At 47.1% G+C, this 27,768-nt stretch overlaps 5 protein-coding genes across 9 annotated transcripts; 3 read left to right on the top strand and 2 right to left on the bottom strand.

Moving 5' to 3' along the window:
- Window positions 1–1,265: 1,265 nt before the first annotated feature.
- On the bottom strand, window positions 1,266–16,335 carry LOC6598137 (zinc finger protein hangover). Of its 3 annotated transcripts, XM_026990491.1 has the most exons (9): window positions 15,709–16,335; window positions 9,583–9,897; window positions 8,086–8,229; window positions 6,266–8,018; window positions 4,926–6,055; window positions 4,198–4,833; window positions 3,256–3,970; window positions 2,485–3,219; window positions 2,205–2,401 (listed from the first exon to the last, which is right to left on the bottom strand). In XM_026990491.1, exons 1-9 carry the CDS (start codon window positions 15,997–15,999, stop codon window positions 2,271–2,273), a joined length of 5,850 nt encoding a protein of 1,949 aa, XP_026846292.1. In that variant the 5' UTR covers window positions 16,000–16,335; the 3' UTR covers window positions 2,205–2,270. The 3 variants fall into 3 exon arrangements, with proteins under 3 accessions (XP_026846290.1, XP_026846291.1, XP_026846292.1); XM_026990489.1 differs by having other exon boundaries at window positions 1,266–3,219; window positions 6,254–8,018; XM_026990490.1 differs by having other exon boundaries at window positions 1,266–3,219.
- Window positions 16,336–20,036: 3,701 nt separating this feature from the next.
- LOC6598134 (regucalcin) lies at window positions 20,037–22,048 on the top strand. 2 transcript variants are annotated; one of them, XM_026990388.1, is made up of 3 exons: window positions 20,037–20,064; window positions 20,950–21,668; window positions 21,750–22,048. In XM_026990388.1, exons 2-3 carry the CDS (start codon window positions 20,950–20,952, stop codon window positions 21,940–21,942), a joined length of 912 nt encoding a protein of 303 aa, XP_026846189.1. In that variant the 5' UTR covers window positions 20,037–20,064; the 3' UTR covers window positions 21,943–22,048. The 2 variants fall into 2 exon arrangements, with proteins under 2 accessions (XP_026846189.1, XP_026846188.1); XM_026990387.1 differs by lacking the exon at window positions 20,037–20,064 and adding an exon at window positions 20,702–20,873.
- Window positions 22,049–22,252: 204 nt separating this feature from the next.
- On the bottom strand, window positions 22,253–22,945 carry LOC6598135 (chromatin accessibility complex protein 1). The gene has a single exon (XM_002023259.2). It carries the CDS (start codon window positions 22,882–22,884, stop codon window positions 22,477–22,479), a length of 408 nt encoding a protein of 135 aa, XP_002023295.1. The 5' UTR covers window positions 22,885–22,945; the 3' UTR covers window positions 22,253–22,476.
- Window positions 22,946–23,662: 717 nt separating this feature from the next.
- LOC6598273 (protein LSM12 homolog A) lies at window positions 23,663–25,333 on the top strand. Of its 2 annotated transcripts, none has more exons than XM_026990386.1 (5): window positions 23,663–24,322; window positions 24,480–24,673; window positions 24,741–24,857; window positions 24,947–25,078; window positions 25,155–25,333. In XM_026990386.1, exons 1-5 carry the CDS (start codon window positions 24,178–24,180, stop codon window positions 25,302–25,304), a joined length of 738 nt encoding a protein of 245 aa, XP_026846187.1. In that variant the 5' UTR covers window positions 23,663–24,177; the 3' UTR covers window positions 25,305–25,333. The 2 variants fall into 2 exon arrangements, with proteins under 2 accessions (XP_026846187.1, XP_002023296.2); XM_002023260.2 differs by having other exon boundaries at window positions 23,668–24,322; window positions 24,540–24,673.
- Window positions 25,334–25,646: 313 nt separating this feature from the next.
- Window positions 25,647–27,277, top strand: LOC6598274 (pleiotropic regulator 1). The gene is made up of 2 exons (XM_002023261.2): window positions 25,647–25,790; window positions 25,862–27,277. The coding sequence occupies exons 1-2, from the start codon at window positions 25,678–25,680 to the stop codon at window positions 27,168–27,170; spliced, it is 1,422 nt and encodes a 473-aa protein (XP_002023297.1). The 5' UTR covers window positions 25,647–25,677; the 3' UTR covers window positions 27,171–27,277.
- Window positions 27,278–27,768: the final 491 nt, after the last annotated feature.

Genomic DNA, 27,768 nt, shown 5'->3' with positions numbered 1-27,768 from the left:
CAAAATGCGCTGCTCGATTGCATCCATGCACACCATCTTATGTATCGTGACATCCTTTTTATGCCCCTCGCGATAGATGCGATCCTGGACCTGCCCTTCCAACAGCGGACTGCGGTGCAGGTCAAGCAGCAACAAATGATTAGCATCGACCAGATTTAGGCCAACACGTCTAACAGTATGTAAGAGCAACCAAATGCGCTTCCGATGGCGCTGAGAATTAAATGGGTTTACAATTTCTTGTCGATTCTTTACGGGAATGGAGCCATTCAACGAAAGAGTCCACAGCTTATCATTCTTCAAGTGATCGCGCAGCACCGATGTGTCCAACACCGATGTCCATTGCGAGACAATAATGACCATCGTTGTTGTCCTTCAGAATCGAGGACTTCAGTATTTCCATCACCTCGAACATTTTCGTTGCATGACGCTTCAAGTTGGACACTGGATTGCTGCCCTTTATAACAATTTTTGAAGTCTTGGCAATGCGAGCTTCATATTATGTAGCGGCGTTCCATTGCCACAATAATTAACTCCGCGGCTGATTCGACTGACACGGCTTGACCGACGATGATCACGCTTTCTGTCTGACTAGATGTGTTTTTTTGTGTAACGAAATCTGCAACAACCAACTGTCCCACAATTCTCGGTTTCCAGTTGGAGCGAAACTCGAAGAACAGAGGCGTCATGGGTGGGCTCGAGCTGCATTTGGGTTAAAGGCTGAAGAGACAAATGTTTGAGCTGTTTGGAATAAAGAAGTACGGCTTGAAGAAGCTACCATTATTATATATGTTTCGTATTTGGTATTTTATGGCATTGCATGGGATTTATCAGTGAATCAAATCGAATTTTATGTCTGTTCAATTCTCCTAGCCATTGAAAAGTTGTTGGAAAAAAAAAACAAACAAAAAAAAAAACTAAATAAAATTATGTATTTCTCGCATTTGTATAGATATATATTTTTGTGCATGTTCTTACTGTCTTACTCTTCTAGATCTAATAAATCCTAATTAAATGATTAAAACAAATATTTCAGGTAGGAGTTTCATGGCCCCAGCAGGCTCTTAAACAAAAAATATAAAAAAAGGACATCAAAATATGTTCTAAAAAAAAAAAAAAAATTAAATTACATTACATTCCCAAAGTAAATTCTTTTTTGGGTATTTTTCTGTTGTGATGCTCTCGGTTTTCTGTACTGTAAATCACTATTTTGACCATTCCGAAAAAAAAATTTAATTATAGATGTATATATATATATATATCGAGTAGAGAGTTTTTGGTTTTCTAAACCATTTCGTGTGTGTTTGTGTGTGTGCGAAATACTTAGAAATTTATGATCTTTAAAACTATATCTAACTGAGCTCTGGGACGACTATATCCTTATATTCTCTTCTTTTCCAATCCTTTTCATATTGTATTTTGTATGGTTTTGTGTGTTTTTTTTGTTGTTTTTGTGGGTTTTTATGCTGTTATGTTTTGTTTTGTTTTGTGTGTTCCTTTGGTGACGTCATAAACGTTTGCTTAATAATTGAGGTGTGTTCGTACGTACTTCCTACATAGATGCTTATAAATGTACGCTATATATTTGATATATATAGGTTATTTAAGCAAAAAACCTAAAGCCTAAAATATGCCGCCCAGTGCTCACATCATTCTTCTTTCGTCTGTGTATGTGTGTGTGTGTATGTTTTCTTCTTGTGTTTGTGTGTGTGCGTGCGTGCGTAAAAACTAGTTTAACATTGTAAAAAAAAATCTTATATATCTTATAAATTTTACGGATGATATATGCATGTATAATATATAGTATAAGGTATGCCTTAAGACTAGAAGCAAGAAGAAACTCTACTATATGTGGCACACACGCACGCAGTCCCCCATTACCCGCCCCATCTCCTACTGTCTCTATACATACATATTGTAGCTGCTGATGCTGCTGCTTGTTGAATGCATGGAATGCGTTTTCTGATGATCATTTTGCATGGTTTTTCATGTTGTTTTGTGTGGTGGTGGTGGTGGTGGTTGATGGTGGAGAGTGGAGGGTCTTTTGGCTCATGAGCGATAATTGGGCTGGCTTTGTACAAGTTGTTTCAAGTGTGAATTCTGACGTGGATGATTGTGGGGACAAACGACTGGGATAATACGAGTACCTATGATAATCCACTTAATTTCTGTTGCTGCTGCTACCGCTGGCCCCCATTTCTGCGGCGGAACTTCTTTGTCGGTTGTTGTTGGCTGGGGAGGGCTGCTTCGAGGTTTTTGTCGACGCATTGTTGTTACAATTGCTCGACACAGTCGTCGTCGTTGCCGTTGCCGTTGCTGTTGCTGTTGCATTGCTTGTTGCTTGTGAGGCAGAGATTTTTGGACCATTGAGGAAATGGCTTTTGATGTGAGACTGGAGAAGCTCCTGGGAATCGAAACAAAGTTGACATAGATCACAGGTAAAGCTGGGATTTGACGACTGGTCGCCAGCCTTCTTACGCCGCTCACCAGTTGAATGCGAATTGGATGTGGTCGTGGATGTTGATTCACTCTCTGACGATGAGGCCGAGGATGTGCCGCCCCCATCGACATTGTGCTCTTCATCCACCTCATCCGCATCATCGTCGTCGACCTCTTCGATGACATCATCGGGATCTGGATGGACTGCACCATCGTCCACCTCCTCCATATCATCGTCTTCATCATATTCTTCTTCAATAATGTCATCAATGGCCATCAGATGGCCATCTAAATTGCCATCCCCCACTTCGTCGTCGTCGGAGCTGGGCAATATCTCATCGATTTGCTGTTGATGCTCTTTCGACTTGCCATTCACCAGGGGCTGCGAGCCCTGTTCCTGTTCCTGTCCCTGTTCCTCTTCCTCGTCGTCATCGTCTTCATCGTCATCCTCGTCATCGTCCTCTTCGCTTTCTGTTTGACTTTCGCTCTCGACTTCCCCTCCATCCTCAGGCTCTTCATCATCAGAGCTGATCACTTCTTCGACGAGATCTTCATCATTGTCAATATTGGCTTTGTGTTTGTGTTGCTGCTGCTGTGGCAACAGTTGTGTGGCAGGTGTTGGTGGGGGCACACCCTCCTCGTCTTCGCCCTCATCTTCGTCGTCATCATCGTCGTCGTCGTCGTCGTCGTCGTCATCATCGTCTTCGTCTTCATCCCCTGTGCCAGAGCTTTCTTCATCACCGTCTGAGCTGTCGGCATCCTCCATATCGCTATCATCTTCATCTGCCTTTACCGCCGCCTCCGCTCCATCCAGTCCACCATTTTCCTCCGTTTTCTTCTGCAGTGTGGCACCGGGTTGCTCCGCCAGTACGGACGACGCCTTTGCTTTGGATGTTGTTGCCTCGGATGCCGAAGCCGATGCCGATGCTGACGATGATGATGATGATGCTGTCGATGCTCGTTCTCTGTCGATGGCCCCTTGTGTGGCCACTGGCACAATGACATCCTCCTTCAAATGATTATTGATGTGATTCATGAGCTTCTCCTTGCGCGACAAGTACTCGCCGCACATGTCACAGCCCCATTGGAAGGGACAAAATGGTCGCACCACCTTCGCATCGGCCAGCTTATGCTCGATCCACAGTTCTTTCGTCTCGAATTTGATATTGCCACAACGTCGACAGCAGAGCGGGTCATCTACCACAATCACGGGCGGTGCTGGCAGGCTACTCACCTCGTGCTTATGCAGTTCGTACATGTGGCGTCGCAGGTTGTTGTTGCTGATGAATGTCGAGGGGCAGTATTCGCATTTCAATTCACGTTTACGCTTCATTGATCTGCTCTTGCTGCTGTTGCTGTTGTTGCTGCTGCTGTTGTTGTTCGGCGTGGACGTGGAGTTCTGCTGCTGTTGCTTCTGTTGTTGGTTGGGCGTCAGACCCACTGCATGCAGCTCCCGTAGCATCGATGTGGAGTTGTTCACCGAATTGTTGTTGTTGTTGTTGTTGATATTCGTCGTTTCGCTGTCGATGTGGTTCTACATTCGGATAGGAAGAGTAGGGAGGGAGGACGAGGAGAAGGAGAAGGAGAGAGGAGAGAAGAAACAAACAGATTAATATAGATTGATCAAGTAAAGAGATAGAGATGTTGATTGTGTTTTTTGCGACTGGTGCGGAGGCATCTCTCATCATCATCATCAGCATCATCCACGCTTTGGTTGGTTCTTTTTCGTTCTCCTCGCTGCACAAGCCGAAAAACGCTCACCTGCTTGCTATCACCTCTGAAATGCCACTTGCGATGCACTTTGAGTGCAATCACCAGGGGGAATGTCTTCGTGCACATATCGCACGCGTATTCCCCGTTCTCGTTCTGGCCCTCCACCTTAAATTGGGCCGCATCCGCCGGCCCATCGTCGAACATCGCTGCCAGCGGATTATCCACATATAGATCCTGTTCATGCTTCTGTATGTGCTTGCTAAAGTGCTCCTGATCAGTGAATCTGGCGCCACAAATTGTACAGGCCACCTCCGGTATGCGCATCTTTTTGGTACTGACACCGCTGATGGTGCCGCTCGATGTGGCAGCGGCAGCAGCTGCTGCTGCTACTGCTCCTCCATCGCCAGCATCCTCCTGATGGTTACGCTGTTGCTGCTGCTGGTGATGCTGCTGTTGCTCTTCCTCGTCGTCATCGTCGCCAGTCTTATGCCTAAATACGGCCCGACCCTGCGTCTGATTTGACTGCGTCTGCAGCTCCTGCTGATGCGCCCCCGTGGCGGTAATTGGCTTACGGTTGCAGGTCGGCGTATGATTGTCCAGCATCTGATGGTCAAAGAACACCTTGCGGCACAGCATGCACTCGATTGGGTCCGGCACCTGCGGATGCTTTTTGTAGCGATGAACCTGTTGCGACGAGGGAGAGAGATCACATCCCAAACAATCAGTATAAGTCGATAATCGGTGAATGGTTGTGCCAAACAGATGCCAAAACTCACCCATAGACTCTTGCGGCCGCTGTAGACATTGCCGCAGTCCTTGCACGAGTAATCGTTCGAGTCGAACTCATCGTGCGAGTTGATGTGGATGGCCAGCTTCTTGTTGGTGTTAAAGTTGGAGGGACAGTACTTGCACTGGTACCAGTAGAGCGGCGTCGTTGTGGCACTGGCAGTGGCGGTGGCAGCCATGGCGGAGATGATGGACTGATCGGCCAGATCGCCAGATGCCTTGCTGTGCTGCTGATGATGGTGACGGCTTCTATTGCCACCGATGTCCTCCATCATCATAGAATCATCATCGATTTTCGAGGATGTGGATGCCGAGGCAGAAGCCGAAGCCGATGCCGAGGCGGATGCAGACACCGACACGGATGTCAGCTTATGGACGCTCTGCTTGTGCTGCTTCAGTTCCAGCTCCGAGCTGTAGACAATCGAACAGACATCGCACTCAAACTGCTTCACAATCATCTCATCCTTGATGGCCCGTCCGTGCACCTTGAACAGATGCACCTTGAGACCCTTCTCGTAGGCAAACTCTGCATTGCACAGCTTGCACTTGATAAACTGCACATTCTGCACCTGATGGTCGGTGAGCATGTGATAGCGGTATGATTTCTTTGAGCTAAAACGCCGCTGACAGATGCGGCAACGCATCCGGCGGAAGCGACGATCCGCCGCCTGGTCCAGGCTGCGACGAAAGACGGCCTGCTCTTGAGGCGTCTGATTAACCATGGCAGGAGGCACAGCAGCAATAGCTGAAGCAGAAGCAACACCTCTGCCACCGCTGACGCTGGCCATAATATTTCCGGATTCGAGCGGCATAACGCCCTCGTCATCGTCAACATCGACTGAGGCCGATGATGTGACCGTCTCTATGGCTGGGGCGGCGGTTATGGTCAGGGATTTGGGTGTCATGCGATTGGCCGCCACCAGAGCAGCGTTCACGGTACTCGAGGCCGTGTAATGTGAGCGCATGTGATTCGACAGGCCGATATTGTTGCTGAACAGTGCATTGCAGATGGGGCATTCCTTTTGCTGGCTGGCCACCCCACCCACCAGACTGCTGTTGTTGCTGCTATCGTCCAGGCGTATCTTCTTGGCCATGCTGCCGGTCTCCTCCTCGTCATCATCTGGAATTATCACACAAAATACAGCACAGAAACAGGATTAGCCTCGATTTGGGTTGGGGTGGGGGTTTCGATTAAGCAATAACACGAGAAAGCATTAAATTATAGATTAAATCAAAATGCTACTAGAGAGTACGAGATGAACAGAGAGATGGCTACGGTACAGGAGGAGGAGGACGTCTACACACTAAGCCTAATTACCGAGTGTCCCACCATTTGTTATTGACATCAGATCCTTCATCACATAGTCGTAACGACCCGTGGACACATTCGGTGTACTGCCATCGGCCAGCTTCACGGCATCCGCATTCACAATGTACTCAAAGCCGCCCGAATTTCGATTCTTGTCCACGCCATGCACGTTGATCATATGCTCTCGCAGATACGAGATTCTCGGATAGCCCAGGCCGCAGCGCACACATTTGTAGGTCTCCGGGAGTTTGTTTGGATGCTTCGATTCCATGTGACGCAGCACGTTGTTGTAGTTGTTGTACTGTTGGCCACAGATGGGGCATACCTGGGGCATTCGTGAAAAATACTGCGATTTCGGTGCACCACCAGCATCACGATTCAGGGAGCCAGGTGTTGTGCCCGCCCCACCTCCCGATGTCGGCTTTGGCGTGGAGGTTTGATTGGGTGCTACGGCTGCCGCTGTCGCCGCTGCACTGCCGGTGCGTGACTCATCGGCGGGGGAGCCAACACCGATCCCGAGAGCCCCTAGTAAACTCCGCTTCCCGGGCGAGTTCTCAATACTGCTGCTGCTCCTGCCACCGCCGCCTCCGCCGCCGCCCAATCCACTCACAGTGGAGGCATTGTCGCTGCTTATGCCCCCCAGATGATCTTGATAGACATGATCGAGAAAACGCTGATGCGTCTCCACCTTGGCGTCGCACGTCATGCAGCGTAGGCGAACAATGCAGTCCATGTTGTTGTAGTGGCGGCGCCTGTCGACGGGATCGGCAAAGTCCAGGCCGCAGAAGCTGCACTGAATCGAGTTGTTGTCCTTGCGCTGCACATCCGCATGCTTGTCGTAGACATGGGTGCGAAACTCGTGCTTGGTGCGGAAGCCCTTCGGGCAGAGTTTGCACTCGTAAAGCTTATTCACCAGCAGCTCCTTGGCGCGCAGCTTCTCCGGCCGTTCGCCGCTCGAGCTGTTATCCAGCAGCAGCGGTACAACGACATTGGGACTGGTTATGGTTGTGGTGGTGGTGGTGGTCTCTCCACCGAACGACGATCCAATGTCCGATGAGGGGTGAAAATTTGGCTGCTTGCCGCGCAGGGCGTTCAGCACACGAAATAGATTGATGCAGTTGCGCTTCTTGAGATGGGAAATGAACAGAGCCTTCGATTCGTTCATCTTGAGGCAGTTGAAGCAGAGATTGCGCGGCAACAGCGGATACTTTTTACGCACATGCGCCATAAAGTTCTTGTACGTACTGAAGTATTTGTCGCAGCAGCGACATGTCATCGTCTGGTACTGCTCCAGGAATTCGTAATTCTGCTCGATAAACTCCACCTTGTCGCGGGTGAGCAGCGGCTGGTACTGCTCGGGACTGTCATAGTTGAAGCCCCCACCCTCGCACTTGATGAAGGCGTTCATCACCACCTGACGGTATTTTTGGGTCGATATATTACCCCCGGCAGCGCCTGCAGCTTTGCTGGCCTCCTCGGTGGCCGCTTCGGCGGCGGCACGCTGAATCTCCAATGCAGCCGCCAGTGCCGGGGTGGGCTTTGTGATGGGCGTATTGTTGGGCGAGTCCGTCGACAATTGGAACAGATTTGGGTGCAAATTTCGCTCATGGCGCCTGGCATTGGCACGTGTCGAAAACTGGAGGCTGCATGCCCGGCAGCTGGCCACCTTCGAGTCCCCGGCGGCGGCCACATTAGCCACAGCATTTGGTGGCAGCGAGGCGGCCGCCGTCTCTGCGTTCACACCATGCTGCGCCGTATAATCATAGTCGGAGGTCTGTGACGGAGAAAATGTAGTGTGAATTTAGAAAACTTTTTAATAAAGACTAGAAATTCGCATTTACCATTAATGGTACATCGCCCTCGTGCTCGGAGCGCTCTAGGAACATTGTGGGATCGACCATGTCATCGGATTCGTCCAGCGATTTCATTTGATAGTCATCATCTGTGTCAATGGGCTCATCCTTGATGGGAATTGCGGGCAGTGGCTAAAGTTTGTTTCAATGGTTTCAAAATAAATAAATGGAAGAAAAAGAAAGGAGCAAGAAGATAAGGTTAGAGGATCGGCCGGTAAATGAATCAAATACGAATCAAATACGATAACAATGAAATATATAGCCGGGCCTTAGCTCCGACTATCGATACCCGTTAGCCCAGAGTTGTCTTTTATCGTGAGCGATAATGATTGTGATGGGCAGCATTATGGGATATATCGGGATAACAGGTAGAGAAGTGAAGTGCAAAAGCAAAACAAAAACGAAAACAATATCGAAATTATCTCCTGTAAAAAATTGTAGTTGTGTCTCAGGTGGGAAGAGAAGGGTAGGGTAGGGTAGGGTAGGGTAGGGTAATGGGCATGGGGAAGGGGAAAGGGCACGGAGATTGTGGGAAGGCGGGGGGACACGAAAGGAATCGTTTCGAATGCACGATACAATTACATTATAGGAGTAGCGTCTGAAAAATCGCAATTGCTGTGCGGCACTCTGCAGAGTCACCGGCATTAGCAGCGGTGCTGTCGCATGTTGGTGCATGGAGACGGAGACGGACGAGATGCCGGTAGCAGATGCAGATGCCGCCGCCGCAGCCGCAGCGGTGGCGTGAGCTATGGTGGTGCTATGGCTGTACGTGGATGTGGACGTGGACGGTAAGACGTTCTTGCTGGTACTTTGGCTGAAATCAAGTGGCAGCGACAACGGCAGATTCCCCCCCATCACAGTGGCAGCAGACGGTGGCAGTATTTCAGCAGCATGAAGAACCGGATGGTTAGCACCAGCGGGAGCCAGAATTTGCACTGCTCCTGGTGCTGAAGCAACAGCAGCAGCAGCAGCAGCAGTGCTTGTTGTTGGTGCTGGAAGTGGCGGCAATGGTGGCACTGCTATATCCAAGGGTAAATACACTCTTGGCTTAAATTTTCGCTGTCCAGGCAGACCAGTAGGTTGAGGAGCAGGACGTCGCCCCGCCTGTCGCTGGCGTCTCTTCAGCAGAAGCTGATGATGCTGCAACTGTTGATGATGTTGCTGCTGTTGCTGCTGATGTTGGTGCATCATCTGTTTGCCCCGCTGCTGCTGCTGCTGTTGCTGATATTTACGATACTGATGCTGGCGCTGCTGCTGCTGAGATACTGCGGCCGCTGCTGTTGTTGTTGCTGCTGTTGCTGATGCTGATCCACCACCAGATGCTGGTGTGGTGGAGGAGGAGCTGACCGTTATCGTTGGCACCTGCAATAGAAGGGTCTGCAGGGTTTGCTGTTGCGACGAGGTTGCTGTCGCCGTAGCCGTCGCCGTCAATCTGGCCGGTTGCTGCTGATGCTGTTGTTGTTGTTGTTGCGGTTTAGGACTCACATAGACTGTTAGGGATTTGCGTTTCTTCAGCGAGGGTATGCCGTCCAATATTTGGGCGGCCGATGGCTTCTCCAAATCGATCTCATTCTCCGAATGATGCTGCTGCTGGTTCTGATGGTGATGCTGCTGATGACCTCCTCCATTCTCGGCACTGTTCAAATCCAAATAGCTGAGGAGCTTACTCTTGTTGGCCTCCAGCCACTGCCGCTGTTTGTTCTGTGCGCTAACCGACCGATTCTTGAAGCTCTGCCACGAGTTTAGGTAACTGATGCAGGCGTGGCAGATCTGAAGTGACAGCCGATCTTGTGGTGTTATCTGTAATACAACAAAAAAAAAACAAATACACAAATTACAAGTTGAATCAAGCTTTAAGATTGCATCCATCCCATTCCCCTCATCCCCACCGACGGTTTGGTGTGTCCAGTCAGGCGGAGAGCATGAATGCAGGTAGGCGCATTCGCATTTGCAGCAGCATCCTCCAGCTATCATAGCCACCCCCCATTAATGTCAATGACCTGTTTATAATTATATGCAAGCAAAACTGCTGCAGCGCCCCATACTCCCACTCCCAGTCTCAGTCCCCTCTCCTTTCAGAGCGCACATTTACACACGCACAATGCGCCGCCAATCATATGAAATGTCCTTCTGCCCGATAACACTGTTTGCGTGCGCACTGTTTGTGTGTGTGTGTGTGTGTGTATTCCCGCTGCCTTCTATATGTAACAACAATACTTGTGCGTGCCCTCCTATATACTATGTAAGTATCGCTCATGTAGATTCTTGTTGTGGTCTCAAAAATCATATCGATATGAATTCTGGCTATCGACATCACTAGTGTTGCACTTTGGTTATCGATATCATTAGCCGTCATTAGCTGTTATTATTGGTTATCGGCAAGACAATTTTGAATGTGTGTGTGTGAATAAAGAATTCAATAAGTAACATAGAGCGCAAACCCTCTCTACCACCCCTCCAGAGCACATTCTGCGCTTTCTCAAGCCGGCGGCGGTGATGGCGATTCATTGTGGCCACCCAAGCCAGGCCCCAATACACAAGAATTCGAATCAGCCCATTCCACTTGACTCCCTCATGTTGCTTATATACTACTACCATCTCTTCTTGTGTGTGTGTGCGAAATCTTATGTATGCAAGTACTTCGCTCCATCCCTCCATCCCATCCCCAACAAGTAGCAAGACTTGTATGTATTTTGGCTTTAGTGGGTGGGGGGTTTTGGATGGGATTTCTGCTTCTTCTTCTTCCGATAATATGTTTGTTCATTCACCTTATACACCCCACACCAGAACTGACTGTGTCGCCACATTCGTGCCATGTTTCCGCACATCTCTTTCTCCAAATTCTGATGGATTGCACTTGGATGCAGGCAGTTCCCAGTCCCCAACTCCACAGTCCACAGTTCCACCCCCTGCTATACATTTAAGCTGGAAACTGCACTTTAATATGAAATTGGGGGGACCTGCCTATTGACCAGACATAACCACAATCCCATGCAAAACACACACACGCACACACACTCACGTTAACCATTAAAGTTTCGCTTTGAGGTTGGGAATATACATGTCATATGTACATACATACATATGTAAATACAATTACATGCATTCTATACATGGATTCGTCCATATACATCAATATTTTGGAAACCTTTTTTCAGCCCAAGACCTTCTTTTTGAAAGTCGTCCAAATGAAGGGAGATATTGATATGTCATCCAAATAACTGTACAGCCCGACTATTTGTGTGTGTGTGTGTGTGTGTGTGTGTGTGTGTGTGAGAAACGAAAGCAAGAGAAGAAGAAGAACTGCAGCAGCTGCCGCCAACATGGTGTCGGTGCAGTCCACCAGCTGGCGGACCAGGTGCAATCATCATCAACATCATCATCAACGACCAACCAAGCCAGCGGAGAAGGACAGAGTAGGGCGACGGCATGCAGGCAGGCAGGCAGGCAGGCATCCCATCCCAGAGCACAACTGCTGCTCCTCCGCCGTCCATCCATCCAGTCCCAACCAACAAGCCACGCCGCCACGAACGGGTTTTGCTGCGCGCTTCTCCTTTTGTGTCCTTATTCGTTTGCTGTGTGAGGTAAAGAGAGCGCGCGTCCTGTCCACGTCCACACACACACACACACACACACACACAAAAGGTGAAGACGTAGAAGAATGTTACCCTCATATATTGTAGCAGGAGCAGGAGCAGGAGATCGGAGAGAGTGAGGGAGAGAGTGAGCGAGAGAGCGAGCGGAAGACGATTGAAATGAACAATCACCAAAGATTTGTGGGTATATATCAGCGATATTATGTAAATATTTCTACCATCAGCTGATCGATCGCATTCAATGGCGTTAGGGGTACTCTATTTATGTTCTCTTTCATTTAACGTTATGGGTAGCTCTATTCTAAGGATATTCTTTTATGTTGTGGCTCCATTCCATGGATGGCTGCTAGAGAGGAGCAAGTGAATCCAACGGCCATCTTGGATTTTTATGAGCCGAGCCGCATACACACACAAACACGCACATCGAATCATTACATATGTGTGTGTGTGTGTGTGTCTCAAAGGCTTCTTCTCTGCATCCTCTTTTTATGTTATCAGATTCTCATCATCTTACGTGGGCACTGCCGCTGCCTGGAGTTTGGAGCTGAGGCTGAGGCTTGAAGAAGCTGGAAGAGATGCGAGACCGAGGCATGCGCACGTAACCGCTCGGTCACGCTGTGCCCCCCGTCTGGCACTGGCACTGGCTCTGGGTCTGGGTCTGGGCAGAGAAAGTTTTCCACCTGGGGATCATCATCATCAGCAGCAGCAGCAGCAGAAATATGTGTACCAACCAACGCAACAACAAAATGGTGGAGAGATGTGCTGATGATGATGCAAACGAAATTCGATGCGGGATGCAGGCGGCAGACGACGACGACGACGACGACGACGACGACGACGACGACGACGACGACGGGCACCCAGGCATCGGGCATCAGGCAGGAAGAAGAGAAGCCAACCAGGCCGCCAGCAACGGCAACAAAAACAACAACAACAACAAAAACTGAAGCACTGAAGCAGCAGCAGCGGCTTCTTCTTGTTTGTATGCCCATGCCCATCAGGTAATCTGCGTGAAGAGCCAAGTGCTATAGCCATAGCCAGAGTTTGCCCAAGGTGAAACCACTCGAATTGTACCCGGTCCGGCCTGGGCCTGGGCCTGGGCCCCGGCCTGCCTTTGTCTTCTCTGTGTGTGTGTGTGTGTGTGTGTGTGTGTATGTGTCACCTCCCTGTTTCCCTGCCACTTGCACTGTCCATGTACCTATATGCTTCTTTACCTCTGTGTGTGTGTGTATTTGTGCGGAGAGCATGTGGTCCGCCTCCAGATAACGAGAACAGAGCAAGAGTCAGCCAGCCAGCCAGCCCAGCCCGCAGCCACAGCCACAGCCAGCAGAAGCAGTCGAGCTAGCGATGACGCCAACCCAAATGCTCGGTCGGTCGGTTCGTCGTCGTCGTCGTCATCGTCGTCGGGTTCGCCTCTGCTGTGCTGTGCTCTGCATCTGCCGTTGCCGTTGCCTGTGCCTGTGCGAGAGTACCTCTGCCTGTGGCTGTGCTTGTGTCTGTGTATGTGTTCGTGTATGAAGAGCAATTGCCATGAAATCGAGCCCAAAGCAGACCAAGCCACCAGAGCCCATAGCCATAGCCATAGCCATAGCCAGAGCCCCAGAGCAGGGTAGAGCACACGCAGCAGCAACGTGCGCCGAGTGCGGGCGATGGCGATGGCGATGGCGACAACGATGTCGATGCCGGGGGCGCAGGCCACAGTCGGGGGCAACCATTTTGTGTGCTGCCGAGCGACCGAAACAGAAAAGGAAAAAACAAAGTGGATGACGATGAGGGCCACACAAACTGGGCCCAGGGGCAGAGCCAGCGCCAGTGCCGGGCATGGGCACGGGCACGAGCACGGGCATGGTCCTAACCGGCTCTTGACAGAATCAATAAACGAAGCTAGTGAAGCCAACACAAAATCTGGTTCTGGTTCTGGTTCTTGCCCATGTTTCCATTTAAAGAGGGCCACCGGTGGAGGAAGAGTGTCCTCCACCATCATAGTCGTCGTCATCCAAATGGAAGCCAGCCAAAGGACGCACGCGCGGAAAGAGAGAGCAGAGTCAGAGAGAGAAAAAGAGATAGAGAGAGAGAGCGCTGGGCAGGAAGCAATCAAAAGGTGGGGGTATAAACGGATGGATGGATTGTGGACTGGATGCCTATGCCTGAGAGGACCGAGCACGACCTGGGCCGTGAGGAGCAGGAGTAGCAGCAGCAGGAGGAACAGCACAGCAGCGGCGGCGGCAGATTGAAATCTAGCAACCGGCGGCAGCAGCTGCTTCTGCTTTTGCTGTTCCAAGATTTCCTTGAGCCCATCCATGCTCTCTAAAATTCCAGGGAATGTGAGAAGGAAGGAAGCATCCACAAGCAACAACAAAATTATATGTAATTGCCGTTGGTTTGCCTGGGCGAGCGAGCGTGCCTGTCCAGGCAGAGCTATACACACACACACACACATACGCATCCATACGTCACATCTCTAGTACACACATATACACACACATACACAGCTGCCATGTATCAGCAGCAGCGGCAGCAGCGACGCTCGGCCTCGACCAGTGCGCCGCTCATTGTGCTTTATGCTTTGTGCTGGCCATTCGCTTCGCATATTTTCCTTCTGTTTAGCTGGAGCACAAGAGCCCAGAACAGAGAAAACAACAACAACACCAACCAGCAGTAGCAGAAGTAGAAGTAGAAGTGGGGAAAAAGCAAAAGCAAAAGCAAAAGTAGAGGAAGAAGAAGACGATGTCGAAGAAGAACAAGCAACGAGACCTAAATATTTTGGTAAATACAAAGAATAAACAAAAATAAAAGCTAGAAAAGAGATGCACTTCTTCCGCAAGGAGGCAGGATCATTCCTAACCTCACAAAGCACTGGAAGAATCGATTGCCAGCAGGGCAGCGCAGACCGTGCCATGCCATGCCATGCCAGGCCGAGTGTACCGTGTGCCGGGTCGGGGCAGGCAGGGAGTTCGTTCAAGTTGATTATGATGAAGCAGCCAGCAAGCCAGCCAGCGAGCCAGCAGCGGCAGAGCGGCGGGCCAGCGTACAAAAGCAGATTGTGGTCGGGTTGTGTGCACCAATACCAATGAATGCCCCTCTAGCCAATCCACTCCAGTCCATACCATTCCATTCGGTCGGTCGCTGCTGTCGCGTCATCGAGGCATCGTGACTTGGCAGTGAGTGAAACAGAAACCCCAGGCCCTGGCGTGGCCAGACCAGACCAGACCAGACCCAACCCGACACGGACCATGCGGCGAGGCACAGCATGGACAGCACCGCGAGCACACACACACACACACACAAATACACCCAACGCACACACAGAGAACTCGACGGATGAGGAGGAAGAGGAGCAAGAGAAGCAAAAGGTAGGCGGGGTTGGCTGGTTGCTTTTTTTTTTTTTTTTTTTGTTGGTGGCCATCGGTTCGTTCGCTCATCGTTGTCGTCGTCGTCGGCGTCGCCAGCGCTTGCACAACGGTGTGGCTGTGGCTGTGGCTGTGGCTGCGGCCGTTGCCTGTGGTTGGGCTTCATCCGTAACCTCACTTTTCGGATGCTCTTCGGAATGAAACTCCAGCCAACCATGGCTGGACGACGCTGCCGCCGTCGATTTGTTGATGACAAGGGACGCCATCCCAGAACACTCGCAAACACAAACACACAGATGCACACTCACACTCACTCACACACACATAGCCATATGCACATACCGAGAAAAAAAGCGAAAAGGCAACCAACAAATTTTTCCACGAAAGCTACAAAAATCCGTCACAACCACAAGAAATCTCATCATGCTGCCCTCGGGTGTGGCTGGGGCCTGGAACAGGGCCTATGCCTGATCCGCCTACTTCTCCGATGGGTTTGAGGGGAAATGTGTGTACATATTGCTATACAACTGGGTTCGGGAACGGAACTGGGGTAGATTTGGATGTGGGATGACGACAGCGGCAGCGACCGATTACGTGTGCACTGGACGATCCATTCGTTGGGATGCATCAAGCCCCAAAAAAGACTCGTACACTTCTCCACTCACCTTGATGTCCACACAGTTGTGGATTTTTGTCGATAGCGGCTCCTTGTCGGCCGCATAGCTATTGATGATCGAAATGCATTCCGTGGCCGGGGCAATGCAGAGGCGACAGCAGTTTTGTCGCGCCCGCTGTTGCTCGGGTTTCGATGCGGTTGTAGCTGGCGGTGTGGCTCCTGCTGTCGCTGGTGTAGCCGCTGCCGTTCCCTGGCTGGTTCCAGTGCCAGACACCGAAGCCGCTCCCACAGTTGTAGCTGCCACCACTGGTGTAGCTGTTGTTGCCGCCGTGTCGCACATTTTTTCCGAAGTTTAGTTTGTTGTTGTTTTTCTTTTGCGCTATGCCTTTTGCACGTTTTCACTTTTACTTCGCGTTGTTTTCGTTCTCTTGAGCTCGAGAGAACGACACGACAAATTGGGAATCGAATCTGTTTCTCGGAATCACTCGCGCCCACTTTTCGTTGCGCTGAGCACATTCGCCCTGTCGTCACGCTTCATTTCGACATTCGGTCGACTTCAGCCGATCGGACTTACTCCTGCTCCTCAGTTCGGTCGCTGCGTTTGGCGTTTGGCAGGCAGAACGAAATCGCACACAAAAAAATAAAACTGACAAATTCCGCGATCGGAACGCACGTCTGGACGCTTGCAAAAATTTTAGCAGTGTGACCTTTAGCAGTCCGACCCTCAGAAATACACCAAAATATACTGTCTCATTTAAAAAATATACCGTAAATATACTGACGAATTCAATATCTATTTTACATATTCCTCGTTTTTGATATTCCGGGGAATATTCTCAGCTATATAGGACATTTAGCCATGCCCACATAATTTTATACAATTTATAAATAATTTTTCTACTTAACTGTTTTATTCTTAATACTTGCTTTTATTGCATTTTGCGTATAAAGCGATTATAGCGTAAATGGTCAAACAACAATTTTTTTTAACTGAGTAGCAGTCTGACCTATAGCAGTCCGACCCTCAGAAATATACCGAAACATACCGTCTCATTTAAAAAATATACCGTAAATATACTGACGAATTCAAGTTCTATTTTACAAATTCCTCGTTTTTGATCTTCCGTGGAATATTACTAGCTATATAGATTTCTCAACTTTGCCCACATATTTTTATATGATTGATGAATCAATTAACTACAAGACTGGTTAACTTTAAGTTCTCATCCTTATTGGATTGTTTGTAAAATAAGGTTTAAGCAAAACAGGCCAACAAAAATGTCCACTAAATTAATATCCTTACATGGTGACTATACGCTAACTACACATGCGCTACATATTAACTACATGTTTATGTAATTACAGAAGGCGACACCTGGAGGGGAAATGTGTAAGTTTCAAAAATTGTTGCCCGTGTTTTTCATATAAGCCCCATTGAAGCGCCAGTGTGAAAAACATTTTTGACAAGACTTTTATTCTGACATATTTTGAAAAATGTAGATTTTGATGACAGACGACCAGGAATTCAATGCTGAGCACGAATTAGTATTCGATGTGGCCTGGGACATGGCTCTAAGTGGCGTTTCTACGCGATTTCTACATTGGTGCATTGGACAGGAGGGTGGAGGTCCATAGCGCGTCTTAAAATATACTAGTAAATACTAGAAAAAAACTATGAAAAGTATACATGCTGCTAGTGAGCTGCTAGACGTGGTGGCAAGAAAATAAGAAAAAAAATACTTCTTCACATTTTTAAATATACTGTAAATATACCAATGACAAAACGAACTTAGCCCACTGAGGCCCTGTTTATTTGAACACTTGAGCTAGAGCTGGAGCTGCGCGGCTAAGTTTTAAAGTGTATGAGTGCACAGGCTATGAATGCACAATTGAGATTAATAAATGATGGAGGGTCGATTGGGACCTATATATGTTTAAATGATCTTTAACTTACCTTAAAAATCCAGTATTGACGAATAATTAATGTTAATAGGTCAATTAAATGGAAACACCGTCGTTTAAGGAGGACCGCCCTCCACAAAATCACAGAGCAAAGAACGAAATATGTTGAATTTGAGTTTGTTATAATTTTGATTTAACTGTTGAATTTGAGTTTGTTATAATTTTGATTTAACTGCTTTGAATTATTCACTTTTATCGAATGCCGAACTCTATTCTTAAATTTTAAACGCGAACAAAATATTTTTAATTTGAATTTTCACTTTTCCACTTTCCGAAATTTTTTTCTATTTTAATTTTTCCGAGATCCGTATATATCTTGTCTCAACAAACTCCGAGACACTAACTAAATATTTTGTAAATTCAGTCCTAAGGTAAACTTTTTCAGGGCCTACTATATTCACTTTTATCGAATGCCGAACTCTATTCTTAAATTTTATTTAAACGCCAACAAAATGTTTTTAATTTGAATTTTCACTTTTTCACTTTCCGAAATTTTTTTCTATTTTAATTTTTCCGAGATCCGTATATATCTTGTCTCAACAAACTCCGAGACACTAACTAAATACTTTGTAAATTCAGTCCTAAGGTAAACTTTTTCAGGGCCTACTATATTCACTTTTATCGAATGCCGCACTCTATTCTTAAATTTTATTTAAACGCCAACAAAATATTTTTAATTTGAATTTTCACTTTTCCACTTTCCGAAATTTTTTTCTATTTTAATTTTTCCGAGATCCGTATATATCTTGTCTCAACAAACTCCGAGACACTAACTAAATATTTTGTAAATTCAGTCCTAAGGTAAACTTTTTCAGGGCCTACTATATTCACTTTTATCGAATGCCGCACTCTATTCTTAAATTTTATTTAAACGCCAACAAAATATTTTTAATTTGAATTTTCACTTTTTCACTTTCCGAAATTTTTTTCTATTTTAATTTTTCCGAGATCCGTATATATCTTGTCTCAACAAACTCCGAGACACTAACTAAATACTTTGTAAATTCAGTCCTAAGGTAAACTTTTTCAGGGCCTACTATATTCACTTTTATCGAATGCCGCACTCTATTCTTAAATTTTATTTAAACGCCAACAAAATATTTTTAATTTGAATTTTCACTTTTTCACTTTCCGAAATTTTTTTCTATTTTAATTTTTCCGAGATCCGTATATATCTTGTCTCAACAAACTCCGAGACACTAACTAAATATTTTGTAAATTCAGTCCTAAGGTAAACTGTTTCAGGGCCTACTATATTCACTTTTATCGAATGCCGAACTCTATTCTTAAATTTTTGAATTTTTACTTTTTCACTTATTTAAAAATTCCGAAATTTTGTTTTCTATTTTAATTTTCCCGAGCTCCGTATTCATGTTTTCTCCACAACTCCGAGTCACTAACTAAATATTTTGTAAATTCAGTCCTAAGGTAAACTGTTTCAGGGCCTACTATGTTCGTAAAATTTGATTAAACGGTAAAAGTATGTAGTTTAACGTATGTTTTAATATTTGGCCATAATTTTGTTGATGTTCATCATATCGGTTTTGAAGTGTAAAAGGCTGTATGGTCCCCTTATCAATGGACAATTGTACAAATATGCTAATAAATCTTACTCCAATTAATTAAAGAGCAATTTAAATTTGAAATCAAGACAAAAATAGAAAGAATTACAAGTCATAGGACTCATAGGGGTCATGACTGGCAACGATTAGATTCTGGCTCTGTCTGGGCCTCCTAGATTTTGGCAAAGTCACGGCCCTTCCCTCTCGGCCCCTCTTTACCGATAGTGCAGACTAAAGAAGCGGCCTGGGGGTTAGGTCCAAACTGATACAACAACACAACAGCAGCAGCATCCTTAACCAGGCGACAGTGCGACTGTTTGGATGCGAATTTATCGCACAGGCCTTACTGCATGTGCATGTTATCACAGGCGGAGCGGAAATATATAGGTATCTGGCAATGAAATATGTACTTGTAAAAAAATGATTATAATTAAAATTGCCTCGTGGCTTATCAGCTACCGCCAACGCCACTCCCACATACGGCAGAAAGTTGTGCAGTTGTATTCCTTTTAAGTCTGGCTCCTATTACAATAATGGCATTTCATTGAGTGCGATGTGATAATAAATATGCAGCAAAATCGTTATTCCAGCAGCTCCATTTGCACTGGCTTTATGTCTTATCTGGTTCTTTGGTGCCTGGGTTCTGGTTCTCTTCTCTGGCTACTGACCAGGCAACAGCGCCCCTCCAATATTGTCGCTTCTTATCAATCCATAGTGTGTTGCTGCTGGTGTGTTTGTATATCACGCTAAAGCCGGCTGCCGGCTGGCTATAAAAAGGTTTCGGTCTGATCGTATTAACTTCAGTGTCAACGCGTTATTCGACGGAGAAGTGCTCAAGGATTTGTTCTATTCTGCAAGACTAAAAAAGCGTTTATTCAAAGGTATGTACGATCCTGTGGACAGCAAACTTGCAACGGTCCTTGAACGGCCATTCTCCTTTTTTTTGCATAATTTTTTTTTTGTTTTGTGAGTGAGAGCTTCAAAGTCAAAATATTCAGAGATTTTGTAATTAATTAATGCAAGATGTTTGTTTTGTCTTGCCTTGAACCGTTATGGCCAAATGCAGCTGGTGGTACACCGGGTTGCATTTACAAGTGTGCATTTTCGATAGCGATACCCGATGACATACCTCCAAACAGTTCTGTGCAATGCTCTTTAAGTACTGTCTAAACGAGACAGCTCGCAAATATTGCTCAAATATGAATCAGTCCTTGTTTTCAATTGTGAGAGCTGCTCGCCAAATGCTACCACTGTGTGGACATACTAATCAATCAGGGGCGGCCCAACTGCTTCCTGCAGCAGCTGCATGCTCGTTTAGCCAGTACTATAATGCAGCAGCAGCATCAACCGCAACAACAACCAGACCAGGCGCTTGAACATCAAAAGTCAATTAAAATACAAAAAGGTAAACGCAATCAAACGTAAGTGAAGGGCATGACGTCAAAAGTGCGCAGCTGCAGCGTCTGTGAAAAACATGAAAATAAACGCAGACTCTGAGACTCAGATTTGTGTTCCGCGGTTTGGTTCCGCTAATGTCAGGCTTTTAATCAATAAAAACCCTCCCATCGAGCGGCAGCAGATTCAGTTGGTAAACACAGCTCGATTCGCCCAGAGCCCGTGCAAGATGCTGACTTCCATCAGATTTCTCCCGCTGACCATCGCCCTAACGGGAGCTCTCTTTGGCTTGACGGTACATTTGGGTGGCGTGGCGGCGTGTGGATTTGCTCCAACTTTCACTCAATTCCAATCTCGTCCTCTCCTTGCAGATGTCCTACAAAGTTGAACCACTTCCTGACTCCTATGCCGGCCTGGGAGAGGGTCCCCACTGGGATGTGGCCACCCAGAGCTTGTACTACGTCGATTTGGAAGCTGGAAAACTGCTTCGTTACGACTTCAAGCAGAACAAGGTGTACAAGACGCAGATTGAAGGCGAGAGTTTCGCCGCCTTCGTCCTGCCGATTGAGGGCAAGCCCCAGGAGTTCGCCGTTGGCTGTGCTCGCCGCGTGGTGATTGTCAACTGGGATGGAGTCTCGCCCGTGGCCAAAGTGGTGCGCACCCTGTTCGAGGTACAGCCGGAGATGGATAAGAACCGCTTGAATGACGCCAAGGCCGATCCCCGTGGTCGCTTCTTTGGCGGCACCATGCGCTACATTGGCGATGAGTTTGAGTTCCGTCACGGTGAGCTCTACAAGTGGGAGGCTGGCGGCCAGGTGTCCATTGTGAAGGGTGATGTGGGCATCTCCAACGGCTTGGCCTGGGACGAGAAGGCCAAGAAGTTCTACTACATTGACACCACCGACTACGAGGTCAAGTCATACGATTACGATTTCGAGACAGGCGTGTCCAGCAACCCCAAGGTGATCTTCAACTTGCGCAAGACCAGCCCCAAGGATCATCTGCTGCCCGACGGTCTAACCATCGACACCGAGGGTAATCTCTATGTGGCCACATTTAACGGTGCCACCATCTTCAAGGTTAACCCTAAGTAAGTCCCTGCGAAAGCCATCGTTTATTCCATTTCCTCCTGCTGTAACCCCTGGTTTTTCCCGTTTTGCTATCCACACAGCACCGGCAAGGTCCTGTTGGAAATCAAGTTCCCCACCAAGCAGATTACCTCGGCTGCTTTCGGTGGCCCCAACCTGGACATTCTCTATGTGACAACAGCGGCCAAGTTCGACCAGCCGGCCCCAGCGGGCACCACCTATAAGGTGACGGGCCTGAATGCCACCGGCTATCCAGGCGCCTATCTAAAGGCCTAGGCAATCCGAAATCCTAAATCATAATTGTTTGCAACTGTTTAAAAACGCATCACAAATCGTATCCAAGTGCAATTATATGTTATAATTATTCTTCAAAAAATCCAAACGTGTTTCGATAATTGAATTAATTCATGGCTGGCCGGGTGCCTACGATAACTATATTTCAGAATTGAAGATTAATGGCGCCTAAACCTTATGCTGGCCACGATTCCATTCGTGGTTTCTGTAAAATTTTTTCTGTATATATAATTCTTGCAGTTACAGAGAAAGAACAGTGTTAAGGATAGAATAGATTGTCAGGAACTCGGTATTTTTAGATGCACTATGGTTTCATTATACGTATTTATTTATTCTTAAAAACTGCACTTACTCATATAGAGTACATTTGGAGACATACAAAACACGGAACTTAATTTAATATAGAACCTGCAAAAAGTAAATTATTAACGGCATAATCAAACGTTTAGTAACAAGCAATGAGCGTAAAGAAGCGATGGTCGATGATGTGAGGATGGCGATGGGGGTTCTGGCGTATCATTCATCCGATTCGGACTCAGATTCGGATTCAGAGTCATCATCGTCATCATCGCTGGTGGCGCCGGAACGATTTAGCCGGAGCATTTCTTGGAATGTGTGCACACGTATCTTCTCTGGAACAATTTGCAGAAGAAACTCGAGATTCGAGCTCTTGTTCACCAGCTGAGAGAGATGCTCATACTTGAGGGTATCACTTGTCTCCTTGGAACAAGAGGCCGCGTAGGCTTCTCGCGCCAAATGCTGCACAAAGAGCTCACTACATTTGGTCATCAGGAACAGCACTTCGTTCGTGATTAAGCCGGTGTCCATCGAGCTCTTCATGATTGTCCGCACCCGGCTGAGGGGGAGAACGGTCTCGGCAGTGGGGGTCCGTTGGTGCGGTGCTGTAGTTTTCGGCTCGACCATGTTTTCCGCGCGATTTACTATTTAATTTAAAGGCGGATGGACTGCATCCAAGCCGAAGATCTGTACATAAAATATACTAATCGATATCGATATTTAGTAGCAAAACTGAGAGCTCCATGACAATTCCATCCCTGTATGGTGTAGTCCATTTAGAAAATATTCTTCAATCTGTAAAAATTTTGAGACCTCTATTGCTTAGAAATATTTGTGAAATAGTAAAAAAAAAAACAGCCAATCGTGTAAAAAATTGAATAATTTTTTGGATAAAATTATATGTTCAGCGCTGACGGTCCTAGCACGCTGGTAAAACTAAATCGCATTTAAAAATCCGTAATATCATTTCCCAATCGTGAATAAAAAAGGACGATTAAGCTGAACCTATTTACGTCGTTCACTCCAGGTAATAGTTCTTTTTTATATCTTCGTTCATAAACTACTTTCGGCTGCTTTCCAGGGCTGCAAACCCATCGATATATCTATAATTCCATTTGTGTTTTTTTGGTTGGAGGCTTCTCGTTAGGAGATTGGTTTCCCACATCCTTTTAAATTGCGCTTAATTCGCTTTATAGAATTCGAAATAATACTTTTCTCTCAAACGTAACACAAATTATCTATTGCAAAGTTCCCAAACCATCGATATTATCGACAGTGCCATCGATGGTTTTGCAACCCTACCTTGTTCGTGTGTTGACCAAACACTTTTTCGCATATTTTCCATTTTCTCAATTACAAAACAAAAAAACACGTATTTAAAATCGACTGTACGCTTGAACTCCATATAGATCAAGAGTTTTTGGCCAACACAGCTGTTCGTTTCAAGCGGAAAGATTGAAACGAAGCGATTAGAAAATCACTTCTATGAAGCGACATCTACGCTAGAGGCAGAAACAGAAACGTGAATGTGAAAGCGAGTCCGCGGCGGCAAACGGCAACATCAAAACGAAGACCATAAGTAACAGACCCGTGGAAGCAGGAACAATACGCTTACGTTCGTCAACCAGGTCCAGATCACACAGCGCCGATGTTGTAAACAACTAGAACTACACAACGTTCGCACGGTTCAATTGAATTTTTTTGATTTGTCATATTAATTGTTGTTTCGCATCACATACTCACGTACTACGTGTTCAAAGTTGTGTAAACAATCGGAACGCACAGAATCCAGTCAGCGCACAGTACATTCGTAGCGAAGCTCTGCAAGATTGAAAGCTGCCCAGCTCCTCCAACTCGACCCCCAGGCCAGGCCCCAGGTCGACTCCACTCCACTCTCCAAGTCAAGTCTACCAATTAAAGATGGCCGCTGCCACTGCAACCGCCGGCAATGCAGTGAACGACTGCTTCAGCATTGGATCCACAGTGATGTGCACAACCTGTTTCAATGAGGAAGTGGAGGGCGAGGTTCTCGCCTTCGATCATAACACAAAGATGCTTATCTTGAGTATCCTTTTTTATTGTCAAAAACCCAATTGAATTGTTGTAAAGAGTGAGTTGTGTCTGTTGTGTTGTGGGCATCCCATTGATGCTTTTATATAATAGTTAAGTCATCCAGAATTTGGTTCTCCGTACATCGCGCCAAAAATATTTGCGCCCCTCTTTCTTTCCCCGCTTCCCACTTTCCCACCTTTTTCCGCTGTTGCCTTTTTGCCCCAAAACAGAATGCCGATCGAAGACAACGGAGGAGCTGAGTGATATCTATGCGTTGAATCTTTCGCTATGCAGCAACGTGCAGGTGATCAAGGAGTGCAACGGGAACTTCGTCGATGATCCGCAGAAGTTAAATCTGGAACAGGTGAGCAGCAACGTAAGCCGCAACGGAAGATGTGCGATAAGTTGTGAACCTTTAAATCTTTTTGCAGGTTAAAATGCGGCTGAGGAAAACAGTGGAACGTCGTCAGGACTATCTCAAGTCCCAGAACGCTGACGTGAGCTCAGAAGCACAAGAACTTTATAGAGCGATAGCCAAACAATATGGGGTACGCGTCGCACATTACTGTGTCTGGCAAAAGTCAATTCCCATATAATCTCATCTTGTTATCTTTTATTCGCATGCATGCAATCACAGTACAATGAAGTATCATGGCAGGGACTGAACATACAGATCCTTAACGAAGTCACCATTTCGCCACCGTACCGAGTGGACAACGTAGTATCGAGTTCAAACAACGAAACCTCGTGCAACTACATTAAGCGCATCGTAAGCCATTGCAGTTACAACCTCTGTTAGATGCATTTAAAAGTGTTCGTTCCGTTCGTTTATCAACTCCCGACAGATCAAACAGTTCTTCAACTCCAGAATTTCGGGGGCACAGGATAGTACTTCCAATGCTGCGGCCAGCACTTCGTCAGCGTCGGTCTCCCCAACATCCTCATCTCTGTCATCGAGTAATGCTGCTTCTGGGTCGCCGGTTCCCGCTAACTAATAATAAAAAACAAGACAAAACAATCGAAACGATGTGAGAAATTGATTCAAAAGGTTCAGATTATATTCATATTTCAGTGGGTGTGCGGGAGTGTCGAGCGGGTGGACTGGCGTCTGTTACGACTGGCGTCTGTTAAATGTATCTGAGAAGATGTTGAGATATAATGTGGAGGAAATGAGGAAAATGTGGTTTAAAATATAGTTCCTTCGTTTTCATTTATTGCATGGTCTAAATCGATAGTCCAAATCGATAACCGATTTCACCCCCACAAGCGAATGTGCGTGCGTTCCGTGGTGAATGACAGTTTTGTCGGCTAGCAAAGAAGCCGCATTTTTGTTTTGTTTAGCTAAAGTACATTTAATTTATTTGATCAATGGAGGACGTGCAAAAACACAGCGTGCACACGCTTATATTCCGCTCCCTAAAGCGCACACACGATCTGTTCGTCTCCAATCAAGGAAACCTGCCAGATGTCGACGACCGACTGTGAGTACTCCGGATCAGATCCATCCGCATTAACAAAGCTCCAAGCTTCATACGCACTTTCGTTGACACAGGGACAAGCAGCGGCGGTCAATCAAGGCCAAAGATACCTATGGCTCCTTGCTTGACAGGGTTGCGACAGCCAATGAGCCCAGAAGGACACCATCAGGACATGCCGTGGAAAGACCACTGGCCATCACAGACGGGAGCACAGACACTGCTAACAGCATGTTGAAATTCAATGCCGATGCGCGTCGCCCCGACACGGTGTTGTCCATACCGGGTAGCAATAGCACATCCCTCGTACGGGCCTCCATGCCCAACAATGGCAATGGACCCGGATCCAATGGCGCCAGCAATCTGCAGCTCATACCAAAGAAGGCACCCACCATACCGAAGCCCAAGTGGCATGCACCCTGGAAACTCTCGCGCGTTATTTCAGGACATTTGGGTTGGGTCCGTTGCATAGCTGTAGAGCCGGGCAACGAGTGGTTCGCCACCGGTGCCGGGGATCGTGTCATCAAAATCTGGGATTTGGCCAGCGGTAAGCTGAAACTCTCGCTCACCGGCCACGTGAGCACCGTGCGGGGATTGGCAGTCAGCACCAAGCATCCGTATCTGTTCAGCTGCGGCGAGGATCGTCAGGTGAAGTGCTGGGATCTGGAGTACAACAAAGTGATCCGACATTACCATGGCCATCTGTCTGCAGTCTACTCGCTGGCCCTCCATCCGACCATCGATGTGCTGGCCACCTCTGGGCGCGATTCCACGGCTCGCATCTGGGACATGAGGACCAAGGCCAATGTGCACACGCTGACCGGGCACACCAATACGGTGGCTAGTGTGGTGGCCCAGGCCACCAATCCACAGATCATCACTGGATCCCACGACTCGACCGTGCGCCTGTGGGATCTAGCTGCCGGCAAGAGCGTCTGCACCCTGACCAACCACAAGAAGTCTGTGCGCAGCGTTGTGCTGCATCCATCGTTGTACATGTTCGCCTCCGCCTCGCCCGACAACATCAAGCAGTGGCGCTGTCCCGAGGGCAACTTCGTGCAAAACATCTCCGGCCACACGGCCATTGTCAACTGTATGGCGGCCAATAACGATGGTGTGCTCGTCTCTGGCGGCGACAACGGCACCATGTTCTTCTGGGACTGGCGCACCGGCTACAATTTCCAGCGATTCCAGGCCCCCGTCCAGCCCGGCTCCATGGACAGCGAGGCGGGTATATTTGCCATGTGCTTCGACCATTCGGGCACGCGTCTTATCACCGCTGAGGCGGACAAGACAATCAAGGTGTACAAGGAGGATGACGAGGCCAGCGAGGAGACGCATCCAGTCAACTGGCGGCCAGATCTGCTGAAGCGTCGCAAGTTCTAAGCTCTATCCAGTAGTCTGTAGTCCAACAAAAATATAATCTATAATTTAAGCGAGAAATGACCCGAAATAGATTCGATTAAATAATGGTTCGTTCCCAATGAATTCTACATCAAATATAATTTATTTTCAATTTTAAACAGATTCAAGCTCCCACGTTTTCGATCGAACGGTTAGAAGGAAGGATGGGGGCTGCGTGTTCCGCCCTTACGGTACTTCTTGTTGCTCACGGCTTGGAATACAATACAACTCTGGGGGGAGTGGGATACAGTGTGGAATACAGCTCTGGGGTGGCGACCGGTAATCGCTAATCGATGATCGCCCCCACATAACCTTAAACTTAAAGATGTGGGGAGTTGGCTTGGCTGGAAAAGGATTCATGGATAGTCCCGATATTCTTATGGGACATTTGAGTTAACGGCTGTTTAATCATTTATATACACACATAAATATATATAAATAGATATAGTACTATATACTATACCATCAACATATGGGAATATTGATTTGATATATTTTGTTCGCACAATCGACTTGTGGTTTGTGGTTTTCCTTTGTTTTTTTATTTTACACATAAATAATTTGAATTATTCTGTTTGCA

This window comes from Drosophila persimilis, unplaced genomic scaffold (assembly GCF_003286085.1).
Source record: "Drosophila persimilis strain 14011-0111.01,24,50 unplaced genomic scaffold, DperRS2 tig00000579-arrow-pilon, whole genome shotgun sequence".
Classification (NCBI taxonomy): Eukaryota; Metazoa; Arthropoda; class Insecta; order Diptera; family Drosophilidae; genus Drosophila; species Drosophila persimilis.
The sequence above is the reverse complement of the archived record's forward strand: the minus strand, read 5'-3'. Positions and strand labels throughout refer to the sequence as shown.

What these genes read in the sequence shown, in the direction of transcription:
- LOC6598134 (XM_026990387.1), top strand. Translation starts at nt 20,808, where the DNA reads ATGCTGACTTCCATCAGATTTCTCCCGCTGACCATCGCCCTAACGGGA. An exon ending in GAGCTCTCTTTGGCTTGACG is followed by an intron (nt 20,874 to 20,949) that starts GTACATTTGGGT and finishes CTCTCCTTGCAG; the next exon opens with ATGTCCTACAAAGTTGAACC. An exon ending in ATCTTCAAGGTTAACCCTAA is followed by an intron (nt 21,669 to 21,749) that starts GTAAGTCCCTGC and finishes CTATCCACACAG; the next exon opens with CACCGGCAAGGTCCTGTTGG.
- LOC6598273 (XM_026990386.1), top strand. Translation starts at nt 24,178, where the DNA reads ATGGCCGCTGCCACTGCAACCGCCGGCAATGCAGTGAACGACTGCTTC. An exon ending in CACAAAGATGCTTATCTTGA is followed by an intron (nt 24,323 to 24,479) that starts GTATCCTTTTTT and finishes TGCGCCCCTCTT; the next exon opens with TCTTTCCCCGCTTCCCACTT. An exon ending in AGAAGTTAAATCTGGAACAG is followed by an intron (nt 24,674 to 24,740) that starts GTGAGCAGCAAC and finishes ATCTTTTTGCAG; the next exon opens with GTTAAAATGCGGCTGAGGAA.
- LOC6598274 (XM_002023261.2), top strand. Translation starts at nt 25,678, where the DNA reads ATGGAGGACGTGCAAAAACACAGCGTGCACACGCTTATATTCCGCTCC. An exon ending in CCAGATGTCGACGACCGACT is followed by an intron (nt 25,791 to 25,861) that starts GTGAGTACTCCG and finishes TCGTTGACACAG; the next exon opens with GGACAAGCAGCGGCGGTCAA.
- LOC6598137 (XM_026990489.1), bottom strand. Translation starts at nt 15,999, where the DNA reads ATGTGCGACACGGCGGCAACAACAGCTACACCAGTGGTGGCAGCTACA. An exon ending in ACAACTGTGTGGACATCAAG is followed by an intron (nt 9,898 to 15,708) that starts GTGAGTGGAGAA and finishes GTTGTATTACAG; the next exon opens with ATAACACCACAAGATCGGCT. An exon ending in TCAGAGGTGATAGCAAGCAG is followed by an intron (nt 3,971 to 4,197) that starts GTGAGCGTTTTT and finishes ATCCGAATGTAG; the next exon opens with AACCACATCGACAGCGAAAC.
- LOC6598135 (XM_002023259.2), bottom strand. Translation starts at nt 22,884, where the DNA reads ATGGTCGAGCCGAAAACTACAGCACCGCACCAACGGACCCCCACTGCC.